Source organism: Rattus norvegicus, chromosome 18 (genome assembly GCF_021556685.1).
Source record: "Rattus norvegicus strain SHRSP/BbbUtx chromosome 18, alternate assembly SHRSP_T2T, whole genome shotgun sequence".
NCBI lineage: Eukaryota > Metazoa > Chordata > Mammalia > Rodentia > Muridae > Rattus > Rattus norvegicus.
This window is the reverse complement of record NC_141551.1, coordinates 61,260,111-61,283,189: the sequence shown is the minus strand read 5'-3', so window position 1 is coordinate 61,283,189 and position 23,079 is coordinate 61,260,111. Positions and strand designations below refer to the sequence as shown.

Sequence of the window (23,079 nt, the reverse complement as noted above, 5' to 3'; positions counted from 1 at the left end):
GACAAAGCAGACAGAAATGGCTTCCTCCAGCGCTGGCCCTGTGTCAAGCTCTGTGCACTGCCTCTGCCCTCCTCAGCTCCTGCCGCCTGGGCTTGTCCTGTACCTCTCAGACTGGAGGGGTCACAGGATTACCTGGAGGGCTAGTGACAGCGCAGGCTGCTGGTCTTACCCCAGAAAGGCTGGCTCAGTGCATCCGCGGAGGGGCCTGCGAGCCGGAGTCGCCAAGGACCTTCCAGTAGCAAGTGCCTCCACACCGACCAGTGCAGATGGGGTCTCACTCTGCTTGTGGTGTCCCTGGACCGTTATTTACAGCCCTGACCTGTGCCACCCTGTGGATCCTACATTACTGGGAGGGTGGTGGGCTGCCCGTGCTACTTATTGAACTCTTAACAGTTCAAGAATGTAGGAAGTTAAAAAAGAGATTAGGAAATGTTAGGTCGACAGTTGAGAGAGTATAACTCTGTGAACCTCACGCTGGTTTGGTGTTCTTCTTCACATTTTGCTGCAGTGAGCATTGGACATTTTAATATGAATCTACACCACTTCCTAGAGCTTGAGAATCACTGAAACGAATAATTTTAGTAAGTAAAAGCAACTTGTGTGGGCTGTTGAGATGGCTCAGCGGAGTAAGGGGCTTGCTGCCAAGTCTAATGGCCTGAGTTCAATCCCTGGACCCCACATGGTGATAAAAACCTAACTCCTCCAAGCTGCCCTCTGATAGACACACAAACATCACACACATACCCCAGCATAATGCACACACACAAATAAATACATACACCATACATACATACATACATAAATACACACAAATAAATACATACACCATACATACATACATACATAAATACACACAAATAAATACATACACCATACATACATACATACATACATACATACATACATACATACATACAGTGTAATAAAAATGCTTTTAAAAAACAAGCTTTCTATTTTCTTTCTTTTGGGGTGGTGTTGTGAGGTACTTCATTTTCAGTAACAGCCCTATCAATAAGGAATAACTAATTTTTTTTTCTTTTTTCTTTTCTGGAAACCCCCTATCCCATCACCCCCCCTGCTTCTATGAGGGTGCTCCCACCCACAAAACCACTCCCTCCCACCTCCCTGCCCTGGAATTCCCCTACACTGGGGATTCCGGCCTTCACAGGACCAAGGGCCTCTCCTCCCATTGATGTCCAACAAGGTCATCCTCTGCTACATATGCGGCTGGAGCCATGGGTCCCTCCATGTGTACTCTTTGGTTGGTGGTTTAGTCCCTGGGAGCTCTGGGGGGGAGGGGGGACTGGTTGGTTGATGTTGTTGTTCTTCCTATGGGGTTTCAAACCCCTTCAACTCCTTCAGCCCTTTCTCTAACTCCTCTACTGGGGACCCCATTCTCAGAAATCAACCTTCCTAAAAGGCCCATTTCTCAGCCTCATCCTAACTCATCTACAAGACTGAAGACACTGCACAGGGTACCCGTGACGACAGCACTCTCTAGATCAGTGGTTCTCACCCTTCCTCATGCTGCAACCCTTTAATACAGTTCCTGGTGTTGTGGTGACCCCCCCCCCCCAACCACGAAATCATCTTGCTGCTACTTTGCAACTATAATTTTGCCACTTTTATGAATCCTAATGTAAATACATATCTGATATTCAGGACATCTGTTATGCAATCCCCCACCCCAAAGGGGTTGTTAAGATCTAAAAATAACAGAAGTCAATCGCCTTTTCTTAGGAAGCTAGGACTGATAGCCCTCCGCTCTACCCACACATCTTTTAACAAGGTAACAGCAGAGACAACATTTCAACCTCATCACCTGATCAGGAAAAATGTATCCACCCCGAGGTAGAACGGGCCACTCCGAGAGTAGAGGTACAGCGGGTTCTTGGGCACTCTGGCTTTCCATTCAAGCACATTATCTGTAACAGATATGTGGGAAAGCAATGTTTTTTAGTTTAGTCTGGTGAAGGGAACCACCAGACTTCACTTTGAGAAAAAGCAAGAAGCACACTTTCAACGTCTGTTTGCACAGGGACAGCTGTAAGGCCAACGTCAGGGGTTGACTTACAGCGGGAATGAGGGTGGTGCCCGAGCTTCCTGTCACTCAGGCTGTGTGCTTCTTTGTACTCTTATGATGCCCACAGCCCTCTGGGGCTCTCATGGGGTTGGGCTAGGTGCTCATGACCTCAGTGCCTCCTTGTAACTGCCCTCAGTGCCTAGCTCTGATCCACCGACTTCGTCCTCCACTGAGTGGCAGACGTTGAATCATGGATGAGAGATCTTGGGGAGCAGCAAAGTGCAATGAATGGTCCAGAAATGGTGATTTACTATGGATGCCCAGCATTTGGTTATACTTGCCTACTTTTTGGGGTAGGGGGTGAGTGACTTTCTGTCTTCCCTAGTTGGTGGAAGGAGCACACAATGGGCAGACATCACTGGGTACCTGACTTCTACCTAGGAGAGCAGTAGTGAAAAGAGCCCCTGATTGAATGCCTGGGAACCTTGGCGTATGAGGTCACTTGCCATGGCAAACCTCAGCATGTCCCTAGGACAGAAGGAAGGATGGCTGTTCATGAGACCACTGTCAGGCTTCCACCCCATGGCCCACCACCAGCCCACTTAGAAGGAGCTCTCTCCTTCCCATGGATGCTGGAGAGGAAGTCCATCAGCTACCCTTACCCAAAGAGAGCCAAGCGGTCATCTGACTGGTGTGCCCCGAGATAATCCAGAGGAGACTCAGGACCCGGATGCCGTTCAGTGTCTGGCAGGTGCCTCCTGGCAGCTCTGGGTTGCAGATGGCTGGCATGTTCTTCTGCCAAGAAAAGCACTGCAGGACTCCATCCAAGGCTCCTAGAAACCCTGAGCAAGAGTGGAGCAATGACCAGCCCTCATGAGAGCCAGACCCATCCATTCCTAAAGTGAATCAGAACTTATGCAGAGACCTTGCACTCTTGCTCCAAACCTGGACTGCTCTTCTCGGGCTTCCATAGTCCACTCTAGGTCTATCCTAGGCAGGCGTACCTGGCCTTTGAACCTTGACTCCCCCTACCAGTGTTGACCTGACATCGGTGCACTACAGTGCCTTGTATTACCTAAGTTCAGGCACCAGGGAGGCCATATCTGTTTCACAGAGGTCAAGAAAAGACAAATGATCTGTGAGACCAGTGGATCCGGAGAACTGACATTTCACTTGAAAACAGCATCCCAATGCTGTCCAATACTAGACTCACATTTTGGTCTAGTATCTCCAGCCCGCTTCCTCACACCTTTACACCCTTGTATCACCTCTTACAATAGCAAGACAGGTTAACTCCACAGGAAGTTACACTGAAACATATAAGAGTTATTGAGAGTCCAAAGAATCAAGAATCCAGAATCCAAATGCATAGCTGGACTCCAGCCTTCCAAAAGATACATTGGTCTTTGATTTACAGCCGAATGTCAAAGTGAGGAGGGGGGGGGGAAATCAATGAATACATCTTGATTTGTACTTCCTAACATCCAAGGACATACTTTGTCTCCGAAACTATTGAATACAAAAATAAAAAAGAACACTGCTATGGCAACGAAACACAGACCAGCCATTCTGAGACCATGGGTAAACAGTAACAGCCAATAAAATGCACCCAGGTCAGAAGAAATCTCAGTTTGATGGAGAGCCTGAAGGGCAACACTGATGCCTGACACCTTAGACACGTATCTGCTTTAAGTGTGAGACGGGCGCCAAGCATCGGCCTCTGTGGCGCAGCCTGGCGTGGCCGAAAGCAATGGAGATGGGAAGCCTGTCACATCCTTACAGTCTGACAGAAGCCTCTTTGTCAGGTCAGGGCCTCCCAGCAAAGGATCTTGATGCAGCCCTACTTCTTCTCCTGTCCCACTTGAATGTAGAGACTGAGGGAAAGGATACGGAGAAGAGACACATGTTACTGCATCGAATCCCGTCAGCTCATCCCGTGGTGTCTCTTGTTTTACGTATGTGGGAGTTGAGGTTCATAAAAATCAAACAGTCCAAGGTCCTGGCCAGCAGTCAAGACAGATGTGACTCCTGTCTCTACCGTGATGAACCTGAACCTGTCTCCAGGGCAGCCAGGTGCAGAAACAGAGCCATAAACACATCTCAAGTGGTCACTGGAGGCTGCTGGAACCTGGGCAAGCCCACCATTGCTGTACTCGGAATGTGATGGGGACACTGAAGGGCAGCAGGCTGACCCGGACCCTGGGCAGGGGATCCTGTTCTACATAGGAGCTGGTCCCCAGAACTCTAAGTCTGCCGAGCACCCCCTCAGAGTATCTGTGTCTTTTATTGCGTTTTTGATGTTGGGGTTTTAAGTTGCTGCCAATGCTGATTCTGTGTAAAATTCACAGAAGGGGAGTTGGGGATTTAGCTCAGTGGTAGAGCGCTTGCCTAGGAAGCGCAAGGCCCTGGGTTCGGTCCCCAGCTCCCAAAAAAAAGAACCAAAAAAAAAAAAAATTCAAAGAAGGGCAGAGAAAAACCATTGCTATGCTTTCCACGTGGGACCTGCTCCTTGGAGCTACTTAATTACATATTCATATTTACCCTGCCAACTCCCTCGGATATTTAATTTTTTTTAAATCCCCCTTTTGAGTAAGAAAAGACAAATTTAAAGACCTGAGGGAAATTTATTACTCCAGGTGGGTGAAAGGCATTTGCATAAATAGGCAGTTTTTGAATGTGGTGAGATGATAAGTAGGTAGTGAGTAGCTAGGTAGATAATAGATGCCGGTAAGTAAATGATAAGATCTATCTATGCTTTTCCCTTCCATATAGTCAGGTGAAAATGAAGCCAATAGTTTTCCTTCTTTCTTTTTTTAAAATTTATTCTCTAATCCTTTTTTACAGTCCAGACTTTCTCCCCTTCCCAGTCTACCCTCTGACTGTTCTACATCCCACACCATCCCCCTACCCCATCTCAAAGAGGATGTCCCCACCCACCACCCACTCCACCAGGCCTCTCCCCACTCCCTGGGGCCTCAAGACTCTCGAGGGTTAGGTGCATCTTCTCTGACCGAGTCCAGACCCGGCCGTCCTCTGCCGTATATGTGTCAGAGCCCTCATATAAATGTAGCCCTGACTGGCTTCAAAGCCACAGAAAATTCTTCTGCCTCTGCCACTTAAATTTTAGGATCAAAGCGTGTGCCACTCTGGCCCTTGAAACTCATATTCTTTTTTTTTTTTTTCTTTTCTTTTTTTCGGAGCTGGGGACCGAACCCAGGGCCTTGCGGTTGCTAGGCAAGCGCTCTACCTCTGAGCCAAATCCCCAACCCCTGAAACTCATATTCTTAATTTTTTACCGAAGCATAGCTACACTGAGATCAGTGTTTTGATAATTGGGTTGAGTAATCTAATTTCAACTCAGATACACTGGTTATCTTTGCTTGCACATGCCCCACCACGGGATTCAGAGGTGGACATGTATGTATCCATATGGGACTAAAAACAGCCATGACCATAGAATTTACTCCTAGGACAGCACCTACAGCGAACCCCTTAAGTCTCCACTGACCCGGGCTTTGGTCAACACAAAGACACACTAGATAATTGTGCCCAGCATAAAGCATCATTGTTCGCGCTTCAGCCTTGCCTCACACCCTGACGGTAAACAAAGACCGAACTGTAAACTGTGGCGACCTAGCCTCTGCTGGCATTTAGAAGCTGCCAGGCACTCGCTAGAATCCAAACTGGAGAAATTATTTCCCAACCCCACACTTCTCTAAGTCACTTCTCTGGGGAGATCTTAGTTTAAAATGCTTACTTTTTCCTCTGCTCGGGGGTCCCGGAGGAGGGAGCTGAACTTGGCAACTGGTCCTGTTTCTTTGCCTGTTGCTCTCCATGTTTCCCAAAGGCAGACTCTCGAGACTGGTAGGAGTCCCACACACAGATGCCGCCTTGAGGTCCAAGCCCCAGTCTCTGGCCACCATGTAAACAGTTCCAGCCACAGGAAGGACAAGGCCTAGCAAGGTGATGAACCTGCAGAAAGAAGACACCTGGCCAGGCCTTCACATAACACGAAAGATACAGAGAAAACCACCCCGTGACAAACAGGTGGACGCGTCCCTGTAACCGCAGCATGCTGGGGGTTGAATCAGGAGGCTCCTGGGTTCAAGATAGCTGACATCCATAGAAACACCCCATCTCAAAAAGAAAAACCTGGGGCTAGAGAGATGGCTCAGGGGTTAAGTGCACTGACTGCTCTTCCAGAGGTCCTGAGTTCAATTCCAAGCAACCACATGGTGGCTCACAACCATCTGTAATGGGATCTGATGCCCTTTTCTGGTGTGCCTGAAGACGGACATTGTGCGCATATACATAAAACAAACAAATAAGCAAGAAAAACACCAAAATACTAAATAACTTAGGAATGGGGGCTGGGAGGGAGAACCCAGGTTCGGTTTTCCCAGCACACAGCATACATGGCTCTGAACTTCCTGTAACTCAAGTTTCAGGTGATCTAATCTAACTAACACCCTCTCCTGACCTCCACGGGCACCTGGACACACAATCTCATACAGGTGTGTGCGCGCGCACGCACACATACACACACACACACACACACACACTTAAAAATACATCTTAAAAAATTCCAAGAAAAAAAAGAAACAGAAGGAAAATCACGAAGGAAAAGATTAATGAATTTTACTCAGCTTAGAAAATTATCATAAGCATCACTTCTTAGCATTTGGCTGAGAGTGAAAATTACTGTAAATAAACAAAAAAGTCTAAAATGCTGAGAAAAACAGTACTAAGTAGTACTAAGTCTAAGGGCAAACAGACTATACAAAGATGATGTTCTTTAAAAAAATAAGAAAACCTCAGCATATGTGCATGCACACACATGCACAAGAGCACAGGCACATATGTTCTCCCCCACACACACATACACAGACACACACCACACACATACACAGACACACACACATACACACAGACACAGATACACAGACACAGACACAGACACACCATAATACAGACACACAAACACATACTCATACAGACACACACCACACACTCATACAGACCCACATCTCTCTCACACACACACACACAGAGACACAAACAAACACAGAGAGACACACACACTCACACAGACACACACACACCACAATGCAGACACACACACAGACACACACAGAACACACACACTTACACAGACACACACACTCATATAGACACACTCAACACACACACTTATACAGACACACATACTCATACAGACACATTCAACACACACATACACACACAGACGAGGGAGTGGAAATTTTACAAAAGAAAAATACAAATAACAGATTAACTCAGGAGGAAAGAAATGTTCCTCACCAGTTTGTTTTTTTTAAGATGTCATTTAAACAAAGGCATTCACCTATCAGATTGGGGTGGGGCTCACGAAGATGGCTTTTGACATCAGTGAGGAGATGAAGCATGTACAGACATTCCCGCTAGCATGTATGGACATACCATAAACGAAAGGCTTCCATTATCGAGACCTAGAACTACATGTCTATTTAACTTGTACCAAGAATTGATGAGAATTCCAAAATGCAAAGGGATCAACATCAGCACAGTAGGCAGGGGAGAGGCCCTGCTTCCAACGGGAGAAAAGAATTTTCAGCTCAGAATGACTGAGGTGGATGTACTTGCTGGCTGTCCTGGATCCCACCCAAGCTTGGCCACGTCTGTCTTCCCTAGAGTGCTTTTGCATTTCCTTGTTTCACGGTGACCTCCCTCAGAATGCCCTGGGCTGGTTGCTTATGAACAATAGAACTTGATTTCTTATCATTCTGGGGAGTCCCCCAAAATCAAGTCACCAGGAGAATTTGGGTTCGGAAAAGAGCAGTTTTTCTAGTTGTTGGCACCTTCTGATTGATCTTGCATGGTAGAAGGAAGGGCCAAGGAACCCCTCTGGGTACCTTTAAGAGGGCATCAATCTCATTTGTAATTAGGGTGGTAGGTCATGGCTGGGTTACCTACTCAAGACCCCACCTGATCCCATCTCATTCAGGTTTAAGTTTCATTTTAGGAATATTGGGGAGACACAAACATTTGACGCCAGACAACACTGGCCAATCATCATCCAATGAATTAAATTCAACACTAAATGTAGTGAGGAGAGAAGGTGATGATTCTGACATAATGCCCTAATGGATACCCAGACGCCCGTACTTACAGACACACTGACGAAAACATGTCCGGCTTCAAGGCCCCAGCAGCACATCTGGCCACGATTTCACAAGATGAAGAAGAGTCTTTTGTAAAGAGAGACAGGGAAGGTTCCAAGAACGAAGTGTTTCTGAACCGTAGAAGGTCTACCAAGAGAGAGAGACCATGTCACTGCTTCAGACTTTTCCAAGTGAACCCCCAGCGTCCCCACACAAGGCTGGCATTTTAACACGCACGGGCTTTCCAAGTCTGTATCTGTATCTATACAACTGTATCTATACTGACTGTGTACGGACTTTTCCTCATTGTTCTTTAAACGATATGACTATAGAATGACTATGCACACAGCCCTTACATTTGGTATTATAAGTAAGCCAGCGATGATTAATAGCACACCAGAGGATTCTGTAACACTACGCAAACACTGTGAATTTTTATATAAAGACCTGAGCATCTGTGGATTTCAGTCTCCTGGGGGGGGGGGGCCTGGAACAGAGTTAGCATGAATACCAAATACCAAATTTATATGCTTTATGAATAATGGAAGGAAGAACATGAGACAAAGGTGTCAAAGAGGGCAGTGACATGTGTCTGGGATTAAAAGTGAATTCTTCTCTTCCACAGGACCAGAGCTCAGTTCCTAGTGTTTACATCAGACAGTTGACAACATCCTGTAAGGCCAGCTCCAGGGAATCTGACACATTTATTTGGCCTCTGCAGGTACCTGCGGGTGTTCATGCACACACACACACACACACACACACACACACACACACACACACATTAAAAAATAAAATAAATGCTTAAAACACAAAAGGATGCTGAAAGCCACAGAACTAGGCACTTGGCCCAGGTAGAAATGGATCAGAGTCTTCTGGACCCTTAGTCTGTTGCTCTCTCACATCCCTTCTGACACATAGCCCTGGGGATACTAAGTCTAAAAAGGTGCTGGTACTGACTTGGGTCTATTTGTGAGCAGGTCTCTATGAAAGAGACAAAAATATGCAATAGAAGATGGGGCAAATTGATGGAAGCCGGCCACTCTGGGATGGCCACCATCCAAAACCGAAGGTCAGACACAGCAGCTTAGGACAAAGCTGATGAATCCCTGGAAGGATCGATGTGTAAAGATCTTAGCAGGGAGACTAGTTCTGTCTCCAATGGTAGTGAGCCTCAGGGTGACCCAGAGGCCTGGGAAGAGAGAACTATCAGGTCCCCTCTCTGAAGGCTTCTGAGCTGGAGGTCTGGAAGTGATATGGGATCTACACTCTGCAGGTTCCTAGTGCAACACTCAGAACCGGACCTGGGCGCTTTCCAGGCCTTGGCAAACATTGAGGACACCTGATTTCATATAACAGAAATACCAATTAATAACAGCCACAAATGCTAGCGTTCATTAAGTGCCTGCTAGACCTGAGGCGTGGTTCTGTTACTGTAACTTTTACCAACTTCTAAGAAGTGTTCGTTCACCTTATCTTACTCACAGGAGAATTGGTCTCAGATAAGTTCATCAAATTCAACGTAGTGGTTAAGAATACAACTTAAGCAAGGGGGAGAGATGGCTGATGTAGAGAATACTGGATGTTTTTCTAGGGGACCCAGGTTCAATTCTCAGGAAGAGGAGGAGGAGGAAGAGGAAGAGGAAGAGGAGGAGGAGGAGGAGGAGGAGGAGGAGGAAGAAGAGGAGGAGCAGTAGTAGCAGCAGCAGCAGCAGCAAAAAAGTAAAAAAAAAAAAAAAATGCTGACGACATTGCTATAGCAACCAGTGACCAGAAAAGTCTGAGGATGGTGGCAAAACTGACCACCCAGAACAAACAGGTTCAGAGACAAGGTTGTACCTTCTGCCTCTGCCCTGATCATCAAAGCCCACAAGAAGCCATGGGGACAGAAAGGACCAGAAAATAGTACTAACATTGGAAATAACACTCTTGAGATTGTCAACAGTGTCCTGCAGATGCCACACCAGTCATTAGCCAAAGAACTTTCGGGAACTATGAAGAAGATCCTAGGGGCTAGAGCGTGGATGGCTTCCACCCTCGCAGTGTCACAGAAGACATAGCTTGGGTTTTAAGAAATGGCAAGAGACAATGTTTCAATAGAAGATTATCTAACACACACACACACACACACACACACACACACACACACACACACACACACACGCACAAATTCCTTTTGAGTTCTAATCAGAAAGAAACCTGTGGCTAATTCAAGGAGCTGCTACGAGATAACTCCAGCCTCTCATTCAGCACAGGGGAGTCGTGAGAGAGCTAACGGGGAGCTATAGGTCAGCTGGTTACTCTAACGGGCCAGGCTATTCCGAATCAACCAGCCGTTAAAGAGGACAATTTACACTGACAGCAAAGGCTGGCGAACCTTAATGCCAGGCAGCTCAGATCTCAATGCCTTTGACTCCTGACAAACAGACAGTGTGAGCATCATAAAATATAACATTTCTGAAGGACAGACTCAGAGTGGACCCCTGAGGACCGAAATGTTCAGCCCCCTTTGACACTGGCATAAAATTTGTCGACTCAATGTTGAGTAGAATATTAAAACCGACTTTTTTTTCTTTCTCGGCTCTGGGGATCACGCAGGGTTCAGTTGGATTTGTCAAATAAATCAGGTGAGTGCAGCGTCCTGGATTAAGTGGCAATGAGCCACCATCGTGCCCACTCTCTGTCTTATTTAAGGGAATTCAGATAACCAAGACAAACCAGAAAGTCAATATTGGCTTATATTCTGACTCCCCGCCCCCAGAAAATGCATGGAGCCATATTGGATTTGGGCCTAGCCGCTTTTTGAACTGCTTGGCTCAAAGTGGCTAGGTGACTCTGGGCTGTTTGGCCACAGAGACTCACGCCTAAGATGACTGCCATAAGCCTTAAGATTATTGAATGGAAGCCTCTCCCATGAATTTACGGCACAGGAAGGTAACATTCAAGGGATGCCTCAGCTCGAGCAGATACCAGTTATCTCCTCAGTCTACACCCGGTGTCTCCACCACCTGACCTCATCGCCTGACCTCTTTGCCTCTAGCTATCACTGCCTATACCCTCATCTCCCCCTCCTTCATGTTTCACAAAGGTCACTCCCCCTACCTGAAAGCCTTAAAAGCTGTAAATTTCATCCCAATAAACGAGACCTTGACAACAGAATCTTGCTTGGTCTCCTTCTCTCGCCCCCCATTTAGGCCCAAGGGTAGCGCCCCTTCGGGACCCTGAATAACTGGGTCCCCGCTGGCGGGGACAAGAAAAGATTCAAGTCCTGATAGCTGTGAATGCAACATTAGGAAATACCATCTTTTTGGAAGTAAATCAACTTACAGTGAGATCATACAAGGTTAGAGTGGCCCAAACTTGGTATGACTAGTGGATGAGTGAGAGTCATTGGGAAGTATCCTGACAGCCAAAGAAAGTAATGACTACAAGCCAATGAGGAATGGTGTATCTACAAGCCAATGAGGAATGGTGTATCTACAAGCCAATGAAGAATGGTGTATGTACAAGCCAATGAGGAATGGTGTATCTACAAGCCAATGAAGAATGGTGTATGTACAAGCCAATGAAGAATGGTGTATCTACAAGCCAATGAAGAATGGTGTATGTACAAGCCAATGAGGAATGGTGTATCTACAAGCCAATGAGGAATGGTGTATCTACAAGCCAATGAGGAATGGTGTATGTACAAGCCAATGAGGAATGGTGTATCTACAAGCCAATGAAGAATGGTGTATGTACAAGCCAATGAAGAATGGTGTATGTACAAGCCAATGAGGAATGGTGTATCTACAAGCCAATGAAGAATGGTGTATGTACAAGCCAATGAGGAATGGTGTATGTACAAGCCAATGAGGAATGGTGTATCTACAAGCCAATGAGGAATGGTGTATCTACAAGCCACAGAAAGTGTTATGTCTTCAATCTATGGAGAAATGGTATACCTACATGCCAAGGAGGAAGTTAAGGAGAAGTGGAGTGTCCACTTACCTAGGAAGAATGAAATCTTTGTAGGACACAGAGACAAGCCAAGGACTTGGGTGTGTTTACAAGCCAAGGAGGCATGGTATGTCTACAGGTCAAAAAAAAAAATGGTTTGTCTACAAGACAAGGAGGCAAGTTCTATCTATAAGTCAATGAGCGTCAAGAACCACTGGCTGCCGACAGACATAGGGAGAGGCATATGCTAGACTCTTCTAGATGATTCCAGATGCAATCAACCTCAACAACACCTCGATTTCAGATGTTTACTGTCCAGAACTGAGACAATTTTTCTAGTTTTAAGTCATCTGAAGTACCCACAGGCCGGCCATGGAAGCCTTGAGCAATGAGTACAAAATATTTGGACTGAGATTTATATTTTTGTATCCAGGTTTGATCTAAGTAGCAGTTCTCAACCTGAGGATCATGACCTGTTTGAGGGGTGATGTCAACTGACCCTCTCACAGGAGTCACCTAAGACCATCAGAAAACACAGCTATTTACATTACAATTCATGACAATAGTAAAATTACACTTATGAACACACTAGAAGAGGGCATTGGATCCCATTACAGATGGTTGTGAGCCACCAAGTGATTGCTGGGAATTGAACTCAGGACCTCTGGAGAAGTAGTCAGTGCTCTTAACCACTGAGCCATCTCTCCAGCCTAAAAAATTTTCATAATTTATTTTATATGCATTGGTGTTTTGCCTGCCTCACACTGGTTGTATGCCTGTGTGAAGGTGCCAGATCCTGGAGTTGTAGATAATTGTGAGCTGCTATATAGGTGCTCACAACTGAACCCAAGTTCTCCGGAAGAGTATTCAGTGCTCTTGATTGCCAAGCCATATCTCCAGCCCCCATCAACAAAGATAATTTTATGGCTGGGGGTCACCACAACATGAGGAACTGTATTAAAATAAAGGGTCCCATCATAAGGAAGGTTGAGAAGCACTGATCTCAACCGTCTGCACACTTGGGATGACATAGATTTTATCCACAGGAAGTCACACACATTCATAACTTTTCTCATTACTGTGACCAAAACCTAACAAGAAGTAACTGAGGGCAGGAAGGACTGACTTTGGCTCCTGGCTTGATACAGTTCCTCATGGCAGGGAAGTCCTACGGGCACAAGCCGCTCACAGCTGTGAGGGAGGAGCGTAAGGCTGCTTGCTCACATCTCTGTGGACACAGGGAAGAGCGTGTTGGCACTCCTACTCTCTCCTTTTCCCACTTTTATTCAGGCTAAGCACTGAGCCCTTGGGCTAGAGCCACACACATTTAAGATGAGTCCTTCCTGCTCTGGAAATCTTCTCTAGAAACACCCTCACAGGACTTAGAGGTGTGTCTCCTAGGCGATTCTAAATCCAGTCAAGCTGATGATGAAGGCTGACCATCACCTCATGCAACATCTGTTAGCTGAAATGTTCCAACGTCCCGTGGAGACCACTGTGCAACAAGTCCTCCAGGTTCTGGCTGCAGGATGTCCACCTACCTACCCAGAGTCTGTCTGTCTCTGTCTGTGTATCTCTCTCTCTGCCTCTGTCTCTCTCACTCTGTGGGTCTCTGTCTCTCTGTCTTTTTCTGTGTCTCTGTCTCTTTCTCTCTTTGTGTCTCTCTGTCTCTGTCTCTCTGCCTCTCTGTTTCTGTATTTCTCTCTGTGTGTCTCTCTGTCTCTCTGTCTCTGCCTGCCTCTCTCTCTCTCTCTCTCTCTCACTCACACACACACACACACACACACACACACATTCTGTGTATGTGTCTCTGTCTCTCTGTCTCTCTCTCTGCCTTTCTCTGTGTGTCTCTGTCTCTCTGTGTGTGTCTCTGTCTCTGTCTCTCACACACACATATTCTGTGTACATGTCTCTGTTTGTCTCTCTCTCTATGTCTCTGTCTCTGTCTCTCTCTCTCTCTCTGTCTGCCTGTCTCTCTATCTCTCTCCTCTCCTTCTCCCTCTCCCTCCTCCCTATGCCCCTCCCCCACTCTGTAATGCTTTGATCCTCCCGAGGTGGCTTTTCTTTCTGTCCTGCTCCAATGAGCTGCACCTGTGCCAACAGCAGCCACCTGACATTACTGAGCTGCTTGTCCCACATCTGGAGGGGAGATATTAGCAACTCCATCAAAAAGCTTCAAGAAATAGCTGGCAAATCCTTTCCAGATGGGGAAATGTTCCCCTGGGCAAAGACGCTCTGATGTCAACCCCTGCCCCTGAGTTAAAGCTGGAGAAAGGCTGTGCCATTCAATACTAATTTCCCCCAGCAGTGCCCCAGATTAGCTCCACTCAGCCTAGCCTGGGCCTGCTCTTCTGGTTTCCCAGAAAGCACCTCCGTGTGTCTCTCAGACTCTATCTCCAAGTGTCTTTTTATCACCAGCAATGATGGCCGACATTTCACTCCATTTGGTCAGCTTAGGGTTAGCCAGAGGAATCACGGTAGCTGATCAACCTCTTAAGCAAGACAACGTGTTAAACTTGGGGTCACGGTTACTGACTTGAAATGCTAATTGCACAGTAGACAGACGCCTCTTTTTGTTTTTATGACAGGCGCCACTTATCTATAAGGAAAGCAAAATTTGACTTCACCTAATAACATTCTTTATTTTACTTGTAGTGCTGGGGCTGGAACCAGGGTTTCACAGATACTAAGAAAGTGCCAGGCCGATGTGGTAGGTCACCAACCATTTGCTGTTGCTGTTTTGATCCAAAAATGTTTACTACGTAGCCTAGGTTATCCCCCAAGTTGTTCTATAGCCCAGGCTGACCCCAGGCTCCTGGTGTTCCCCGCCTATCTTCTGGTATGCTGGGGTTGCAGGCATGAGACAACAGACCTGGTGTTTGTGGGGCTTTTTTGGTTTTTCTTTTTGGTTTGTGTTTGTTTTTAAACAGATCATACAACACTAGGCTAGACAGATAGCATACCCAAAGCTTGCGTGTCATTATAAACTTAGAGGACAATTTAAAGTCATCAAGAATAGCTAGCTACACTCTGAACACTTGGAAGGAGAATGCTCAGTCACAAGCTGTTAGTTCTTTTTGAGATGACCAGAATTAATATTAAGCACAGGTGTAGAAATAAATCTTAGGCTTTAAAGTTCTTGCTTAGAAAATTTTAAAACACTTATAGAAGATCAAACCAGCTTCCACGGGCTAAAATGAATTCCTCAGCCTGCCGAGGGTCAGGCGTGACTATAAGAAAGTGGGAGGCCCTGACCTTCAAAGCCTGTCAGTCTATTGCTGCAGAGACAGGAGACTGAAACTCAGCAGAGATTAAATGATTTGCTTGGGATCACACAGCTGAGAAGTGACAACCAGGACCAAATGCTGGGCTCCCGGTGCTAATCCACTACAACCGATTGGCCTCACACAATCCAAGTTCCAAACAGCCTTTCTGACCCAACAGTTGGCAGGCACATGGGGAGAGCCAAGAACTCACTGTATGGAAAATGGACCCTGCCCACTCCTGTCTCCGGGCCTAATGAGGCAGCTATGAGAGACCGTTCAACTTTACACCCTTTTTACATTGAGATCCAGCAATTGTCTCCTGGTTATTGTCTTTCTCTTCCCTTCCTGTCCTCATCACTATGGTCCCACCGCCTCTGTTCACACTTTCCTCCCCTCCATTATTGTCAGTTAAGCTGAGAAACCAAGATGAAGACTTGGTGTGGTCCTGAAGGTCTTGGAGTCGTGGAGGTCCTGGAGGTCCCAAAGATGCTGCTTTGTGGACTCTCAGCATTGGCATTTTCAAACCTCATGCTGACACAGTTGTTTGTTTGTTTTGTGCTTACCCAGCTGAGACATCGTGGTCACGTCCTCTTCAGCACAAGAATCAGGGACGCACACACCCACACTGTAGTCTGTTCCATCCTGGGAAACATACACAGCACCCTTTAATGTTAGTGTTTGCAGTATACATGCATGCTTCCTCGTATGTGCATTCACTCATGTGTGTGTGTGTTTATTTGTATGTATGTGTGTGCAAGGTGTATGTGTATTTATTTGTGTGTGTTTGTGAGTGTATATGTGTGTATTTATTTGTGTGTGTTTGTGAGTGTGTGTGTTTATTTTTGTGTGTTTGTGTATTTATTCATGTGTGTATATTTTTGTGTGTATGTATGTGTGGTGTGTGTGTGTCTGTGTGTATTTACTCTTGTGTGTACATTGATTTGTGTGTATGTGTGTTTATTCATGAGTGTGTGTTTGTGTGTGTGTGTGTGTATTTATTTTTGTGTGTTTGTGTATTTATTCATGTGTGTATATTTTTGTGTGTATATATGTGTGGTGTGTGTCTGTGTGTATTTATTCTTGTGTGTACATTGATTTGTGTGTATGTGTGTTTATTCATGAGTGTGTGTTTGTTTGTTCATGTGTACGTGGTGTGTGTGTGTAGTGTGTTGTGTGTGTAGTGTGTGGAATGAGTGGTGTGTGTGTGTGTATGTGTGTGTGTGTGTGCATGTGCACATGTACACCACATATACACACAGATCAGCCCTCCCCCCCCAGCATTCTTCACCTTATTTCTTTTGAGTAAATGTAACCAGAAGCTCATTGATTTCAGCTAGAGTAGCTGGTCAGTGACCTCACAGATCTTCCTGTCTCACACACACCCCACCCAGGATCTGGGGTTATAGACCTCACCCAGCTTTCGCATGGGTGCTGGGACACTACCTGGGGTCTTCACACTTCCAAAGCAGTCACTGTACCCACTGAGTCATCTCCCCAGCTCCTTGGTTTGCTTTCGGAGGCAGGGACTCATGTAATTCAAGAAAGTCTTGGTTTCCTAATCCCCCTGCCTCCGTCTCCCCAGTAGCAGATGACAGTCATAAGCCAACACAGGCATGACTGTTTAAGGAAGGCTGTCACTACCTTATGGAGAGAGACGGAAGGAAATGTGCTGAGAGACACAAAGGTTTCTGACTCCTCGAGACACAGACCTCCCGGGCAGAGGTGAAGCATCTGCTTCACCTATGATAGGTTACACATGCACCCAGGCTCACCATCCCGACCTGACACCCAGGCTCACCGTCCCGACCTGACACCCAGGCTCACCGTCCCGACCTAATACCCAGGCTCACCGTCCTGACCTGACACCCAGGTTCACCGTCACAACTTAAGAAGTTTTGGATAATTTACCACAGTGCATTCCTTCCTCCTCCGTGTGAAAGGTCATAAAAACTGGCTCCCCAAAAATCATTTAAAGAGTTGCCAACGGGCAATTTCTGAGTCACGAGACACATATATAAAATAAAAGATTTTACTTAAAAAAAAATCAAGTCAATACTAGAATGCCCTCTTAATAAAGATAAACCAAGTCATGAACACAAGTCTCTGAGCTAGTTCCTCCTCTCACACGATGGACATGATTGCATAGGGCTGAACTTTTGCTCTGATATCAAAACTATGCGTGTGAAAATGGCCCTTAAACATCCTGACCGTCAGCAGGACAAATGAGTCCTGGGGACAACAGCCCTGCCTGCGTGGCTCACACCTTACGTAAGGGTCTTAGAGCACTGGGATCGGAGAGAGCCCGTTTCCTGTCACTTCAGACCACGGTTCCTAACTAGACAGCAATGTAATTTTATTCCAACCACGTGTGACACGTGCAGAACCCATTTTGCGTTTAATGAGAGGCTGCGTGATGTCTAGGCTTCTATCTGAACCGTAAAGGATTAAATCAAGTCAAGTGCAATCAGTGGGCTATTTAAAAAATTTTGGTTTACTAAGGACACCAAGTTGGATGAGAGGGGTTAGGGAGGTAGTGGGGTGACGAAGATCAAAATATATTGTATGGCTATACGAATGTATGAAGTTCTCAAAGGCCAATAAAATATTATATTCTTTTAATAAGATAGAATAAGCCCTAAAATGACAGTCAGCTGTATTAGTAAATATCCATAAACTGTAGCTCCTCTGCTTGGATAGCCTCGAATTCATATACAGAGCCCCATTTCTGTGGCCAGAGCTACGGATAACTGGATTCCAGATTCTAGGTCCTGCTCCAGAAATTGATGCAGTCAGGAGCTGGTACTCAGCAACTGGGTTCTGACTGTCTCAGTTTGGTCCACGCTCCTCCAAGCAAAGACTACGTTTTTGGTAGAAAGGATTTGAAATTGGAACTTGTTGGCAGGGGTGGGGTGTAGTGGGGGGAGGGGGATTTGTGAGAGCTCTGAAAGCCAGAGCAGAGTCCTCCCTGGACCCCAACAGAGTGGACTGAGATGGGCAGAGAGAGCAACCACTGAGCCCAGAGAATGTGCGTGGAAGATGGTTGTTCAAATTGCTGCCCACCGTTGACCTTGATTCCCCCACTTCAAGGTCTGCCAGAAGGTCTTTCCGTACGGTGTGGAGGGGGGATTATCTGAACAGCTTACATGGTTTGTGACAAGTGCCTCTTAGAATGTCATTCATTCCGAAGAGGCAGAACAAACTTCCATCCACCAACTATTTAAAATCAAGTTTTAGCTGGGCATGGCGGTGTGTGCCTAAAACCTCAAGAACTGAAAGGGCGGGTCTAGAGCCATGGGGTCACGACCCATGGGGTCACGACCCCTTTGAGAGACTTGGGCAAACCTTTCACAGGGGTCATGTATCAGATACCCTGCATATCAGATATTTACATTACGATTTATAACAGTGGCAAAATCAGAGTGATGAAGTAGCAATGATAATAATTTTATGGCGTGGATTGAAGAAGGGTCACGGCACTAGAAAGGCTGAGAACCACTGGCTGAGAGGATCAGGAGCTCACAGTTCAAAGTAAGGGTTTTATTGCAAGCTCCGAGTCAGCGTTTCCTACAGGGTGAGAGCTTGTCTCTGAAAGAAGTCGAAGAATAAATCTAGTTGTGGCTTCCTGTGAGACCTCTTAATGGTTTCTCTCTGTGTTTTCAGTTAAGGAGTACGATTGATGGAGTGCTATGGTCTGTATCTTACAATCTTGTCCTTTGGGCGCAAACACACGAACATTCCGTCTACTCACCTGCAGAATATGAAGCTTGCAGTACTGGCCCCGGAAACTCCCCTCGGGGCTCTGCGTGGAAAGGCACTCGCTGTAGGACCCCAGCCTGTCCACGTTGCCGTTAAGAACGTTGCTTTCAAGCTTCCCCACCGAGTCGTACACTGAATCCCAAAGCAGAAGTTAGAAGAATTAGTTTCCCTGGGCTGTGCTACTTACAGACGAATTATGAGGATGTGGGTTTGAATCCCCAAAGCGCATGTAAAAAGCTTAGCACAGGGGCTGTGTGTGTGGGTTTCTGAGAAGCCAGAGGAAGAGGAAGGCTTTAGATCCTCCGAAGCTGGAGTTACAGGCAGTTGTAAGCTGCCTGGCCTAGGTGCTGGGAATGGAATGTTCTTGATGCTCTTAATTTCAGCTCTGTTCAGACACACCAGCATAGATTTCTTTTACCTCTCTGGGTCTGTGTTTCCTGAACCTCTTCCCTCTTTCGTCCTGGAGAAATCCTGGCTATTATTTGCTCAAACATTCTTCTCTTTCCTTTGCTATATATAGTTTTGTTTCTGGGTCCTATTATCATCCTAGTGTAACATTTTAATCCCCACGTCTCTGTTCTTCCTTTCCTGTCTTCACTTTCCAGCCATTCGTCCTTCCCTGCTCTATTTTGAGAGAGCTAGAAATTGAGCTGGCCCAACAAATTTTCTTCATCTCCATCTTAATACTTACTCTATGTGTTGTTTCTATATCAACGGCAGTGTTTTTACCGTCTTTAACATATAGATTTATTTATTTTATACATATGAGTACACTGTCACTATCTTATGACACACCAGAAGAGGGCATCAGATCCCATTACAGATGGTTGTGAGCCACCATGTGGTTGCTGGGATTTGAACTCAGGACCTGTGGAAGAACTCAAGACCTGTGTGAAGCCCCCCGCTTCAGCCATTAGACTATTGAAACAATGCACCCCAAGAAATTAGACCTTTCCCAGGAATCTCATCTGGGAGACAGAAAAAGCCGGAGCCAGAAGGCCAGCTTGCTCCTTGAAAGGGTTAAACGCTGATGATAACTTGTTAGATCACCTTGCAGGAGAGACTACAGTGGAGACAATACTGATGAGCAGGGCCCCCTTGACCAAGACCCTGAGCCTGTGTACCTTTTTACCTTCTACTTAAACCCAAACTTCATATCAGGACCCTGAAAATGGACTCAGGAGTGGGTGGAGGGAGAGCAGGCCACTGGACCTCTTTGTTCCTCTTCCCAATGTGGCCACATTGAATATGTCTCCTTTCTTAGCTTTGCCCTATGACGTATCTGTCTCTTGAGATCAATCTATGCCCCTTTCTAAGTTACTCCATGTTGAGAGTAAAACAATGTTTTTCTCTCAGGCAGTGCCTTTCCCTGAGAGACTCCATTTTGCAAGTAGCTTTTGACTTCATTTTGAGGATGAAGGATGATTGCCCTTCTGGGTGGACAAGTGAGTATTTGCATATGTATGTGCATGAGCACATACACCACACACATATGCACATACTGCATACATACACAGATACATACATGTACATACACACCAATACATATACACATGCATACATACACATATATACACATACATACACACACAGAGACAGAGAGACAGAGAGACAAAAAGACAGAGAAAGATCTCCAGGCACAGCCTACAGTATCCAAGGGCTTCTCACCATGCTGACTGCAGTTTCTTCAAACTTCAAAAGTTTGACTTCCTTCCTTCCTCCCTCCTTCTCTCACTCACTTCCTCCCTTCCTTCTTTCCTTCCTCACTTTCCTCCCTTTAAACAAAACAAGGTTTCAATAGATTCCCAAGCTGACCACCAACTGGCAATGTAAGCTGAGAATGATTTAAACTCTAATTCTCCTGCCTCTATCTCTCAAATGCTGGGATCACACACACACACACACACACACACACACACACACACGCACGCACGCACGCACGCACACAAAATTTATTCAGTGCTAGGGATGCAACCCAGGCCTTCTTGCAGTCTAGGCAAGCATTTTTCCCTCTGAGATACAGGCCCAGTGTTCGCCCTTTTCCTTTAACTAGCTCCAGATAATGGTGGTGGTGATGATGATGATGGTGGTGGTGGTGGTGGTGGTGATTATTTTAGTTACACTCTATTCATTTGTTTGTGAGAAGGAGGTGGGGCATGAAGAGGTCAACTGTGGTCAAGGGTGAGGCTTGGACAAGACTATTTGCCAGGATACTAATTCTCAGCCTAGTTTGACAATCTCTGCTGGACTCATAAGCAGGGCGTCAATGGGCCCTGCAGGCCCTGACTTGCCTTCTGGCCTCAGCCGTAGCCTGCTCCGTTCTAAAGATCACAAGGCTAAAACTTGTTGGCCTACCAGGTCAGGCCGTCCCTCCTCCCAACTACGGACAAGAGCTGGGTCATGTTGCAAGTCTGGGCTGGGCACCATCTCTCCCAGGAAACAATCCCGACTCGTGCTCAGGGTGTCCCACTGGATGGCGTGTCACTATGTCCCGTGAAAGTAAGGTTGTGCCCTGCCTTAGTCGGTGTACATTCCAGAAAAGGAGCTTTGTGGATGTTGACTGAATTGAATTAAACGTCGATAGTATTGGTCCAAATGCCCACATCTAGCTTCAAAAAATTATTTTGAGGTTTTTCCCTGCATCAGAAAATAATCCATGTGTTTATTACTAATAGACTAGAGTGATTTTCAAATCATGTTCCCCATCACAGGATCTCCCAAGCTCTGTACCCTGAAGTGTAACAGTGTCAGGGAAAGCGCCATTGAGACCTGTGCCCTTAGGGCAGAGCCTTCAGGCTATCCAGGAACCCCAATGCAGCCTGCTTTCTCCTTTCCTCCCCTGATCGCCTTGGTGCTTTTCCAGCTAAGCTGCTTTGGTTTTCAAATTGCATTGCTTTTCCTTCTGATCCTGGGCTCAACTGGATCAAGCTGCTCTTTTCTTGCTACCACCCTAATGAGTTTCCATCAAGAACCCAAAGACATTGACTAGGGCATAGGCATGGTCCTGATAGAAATGCAGCATTTGGGGTTGGGGATTTAGCTCAGTGGTAGAGCGCTTGCCTAGCAAGCGGAAGGCCCTGGGTTTGGTCCCCAGCTCCGAAAAATAGAAAAAAGAAAAAAGAAAAAAGAAAAAAGAAAAAAAGAAATGCAGCATTCTAGGGAGGCAGGAGGGGACTGGGACTAAGCACCCAGTACTGTGAGCCTCCACACTTGTTCTGAGTTTTCACGTCCAAATGATTCCAACCTGTTTCTATAAGCTGTGCTGAGGCAGATGTCTCCTTCTCCTGTGGTAGCGATGACACGTGTGTATTACAGTGCCGTTTCTGAGCTTGCTCTCTCACAGCTCAGGGATTAAGCACCAAGGTAGAAAAACACCCTATTTTTTAACAAGATATCGTTAAACTGCCTAAGAAACTCAAGATCCTCCTGCCTCAGCCCTCAATCCACGTTCGATAGTCACGGAACCTGGAAGTGTCTTTGGGATCCACTTTACCACTCTCTCTCTTGTAGGAGATTTTTCTTGGTTTCTGCGGAGGTGTTGGTCCTAAGCAAAAAACCTTCCAGACAATCTGCTGGGTACAACACGGGTGGAAATGGGCACTATCCAGACACTGGACAATCAGATATTTTGGCTGGGCTGTATCTTGGTTGGTAAAGCCCCTGCCTAGCACATGGAAAGCCCTAGCTTCAATCGCAAGCACCACACACACACACACACACACACACACACACACGCACGCACACACGCACACACACATTCAAACAGTACACCAAATGTCCATGCTGATGGTAGACTACAACAGGCTTCCTCCCAAAAGATACCTACATCCTAGCTCAGGTTGCCGCTGCCCTGGGGAGTGTCCACTCTGAACTGCCTCCTCTGACGAGGGTGCCCCATGGGCCTTGGTGTCTAGGAAAGAGTTGAGGCACACAGATG

General features: G+C 46.3%; 1 protein-coding gene across 4 annotated transcripts in view; it reads right to left on the bottom strand.

Annotated features, from left to right (window-relative positions):
• Nucleotides 1–23,079, bottom strand: part of Oacyl (O-acyltransferase like) — a 51,690-nt gene that overhangs the window by 22,125 nt on the left and 6,486 nt on the right. The window contains exons 1-8 of one of the 4 annotated variants that reach the window (XM_087592373.1): nucleotides 19,561–19,630; nucleotides 19,135–19,274; nucleotides 15,950–16,028; nucleotides 12,172–12,253; nucleotides 8,190–8,328; nucleotides 5,781–5,995; nucleotides 2,686–2,865; nucleotides 1,823–1,925 (exon numbers count right to left, since the gene is read on the bottom strand). In XM_087592373.1, coding sequence (XP_087448499.1) covers nucleotides 1,823–1,925; nucleotides 2,686–2,865; nucleotides 5,781–5,995; nucleotides 8,190–8,209 — 518 coding nt within the window. In that variant the 5' untranslated portion in view covers nucleotides 8,210–8,328; nucleotides 12,172–12,253; nucleotides 15,950–16,028; nucleotides 19,135–19,274; nucleotides 19,561–19,630. 4 annotated transcript variants of the gene reach the window in all.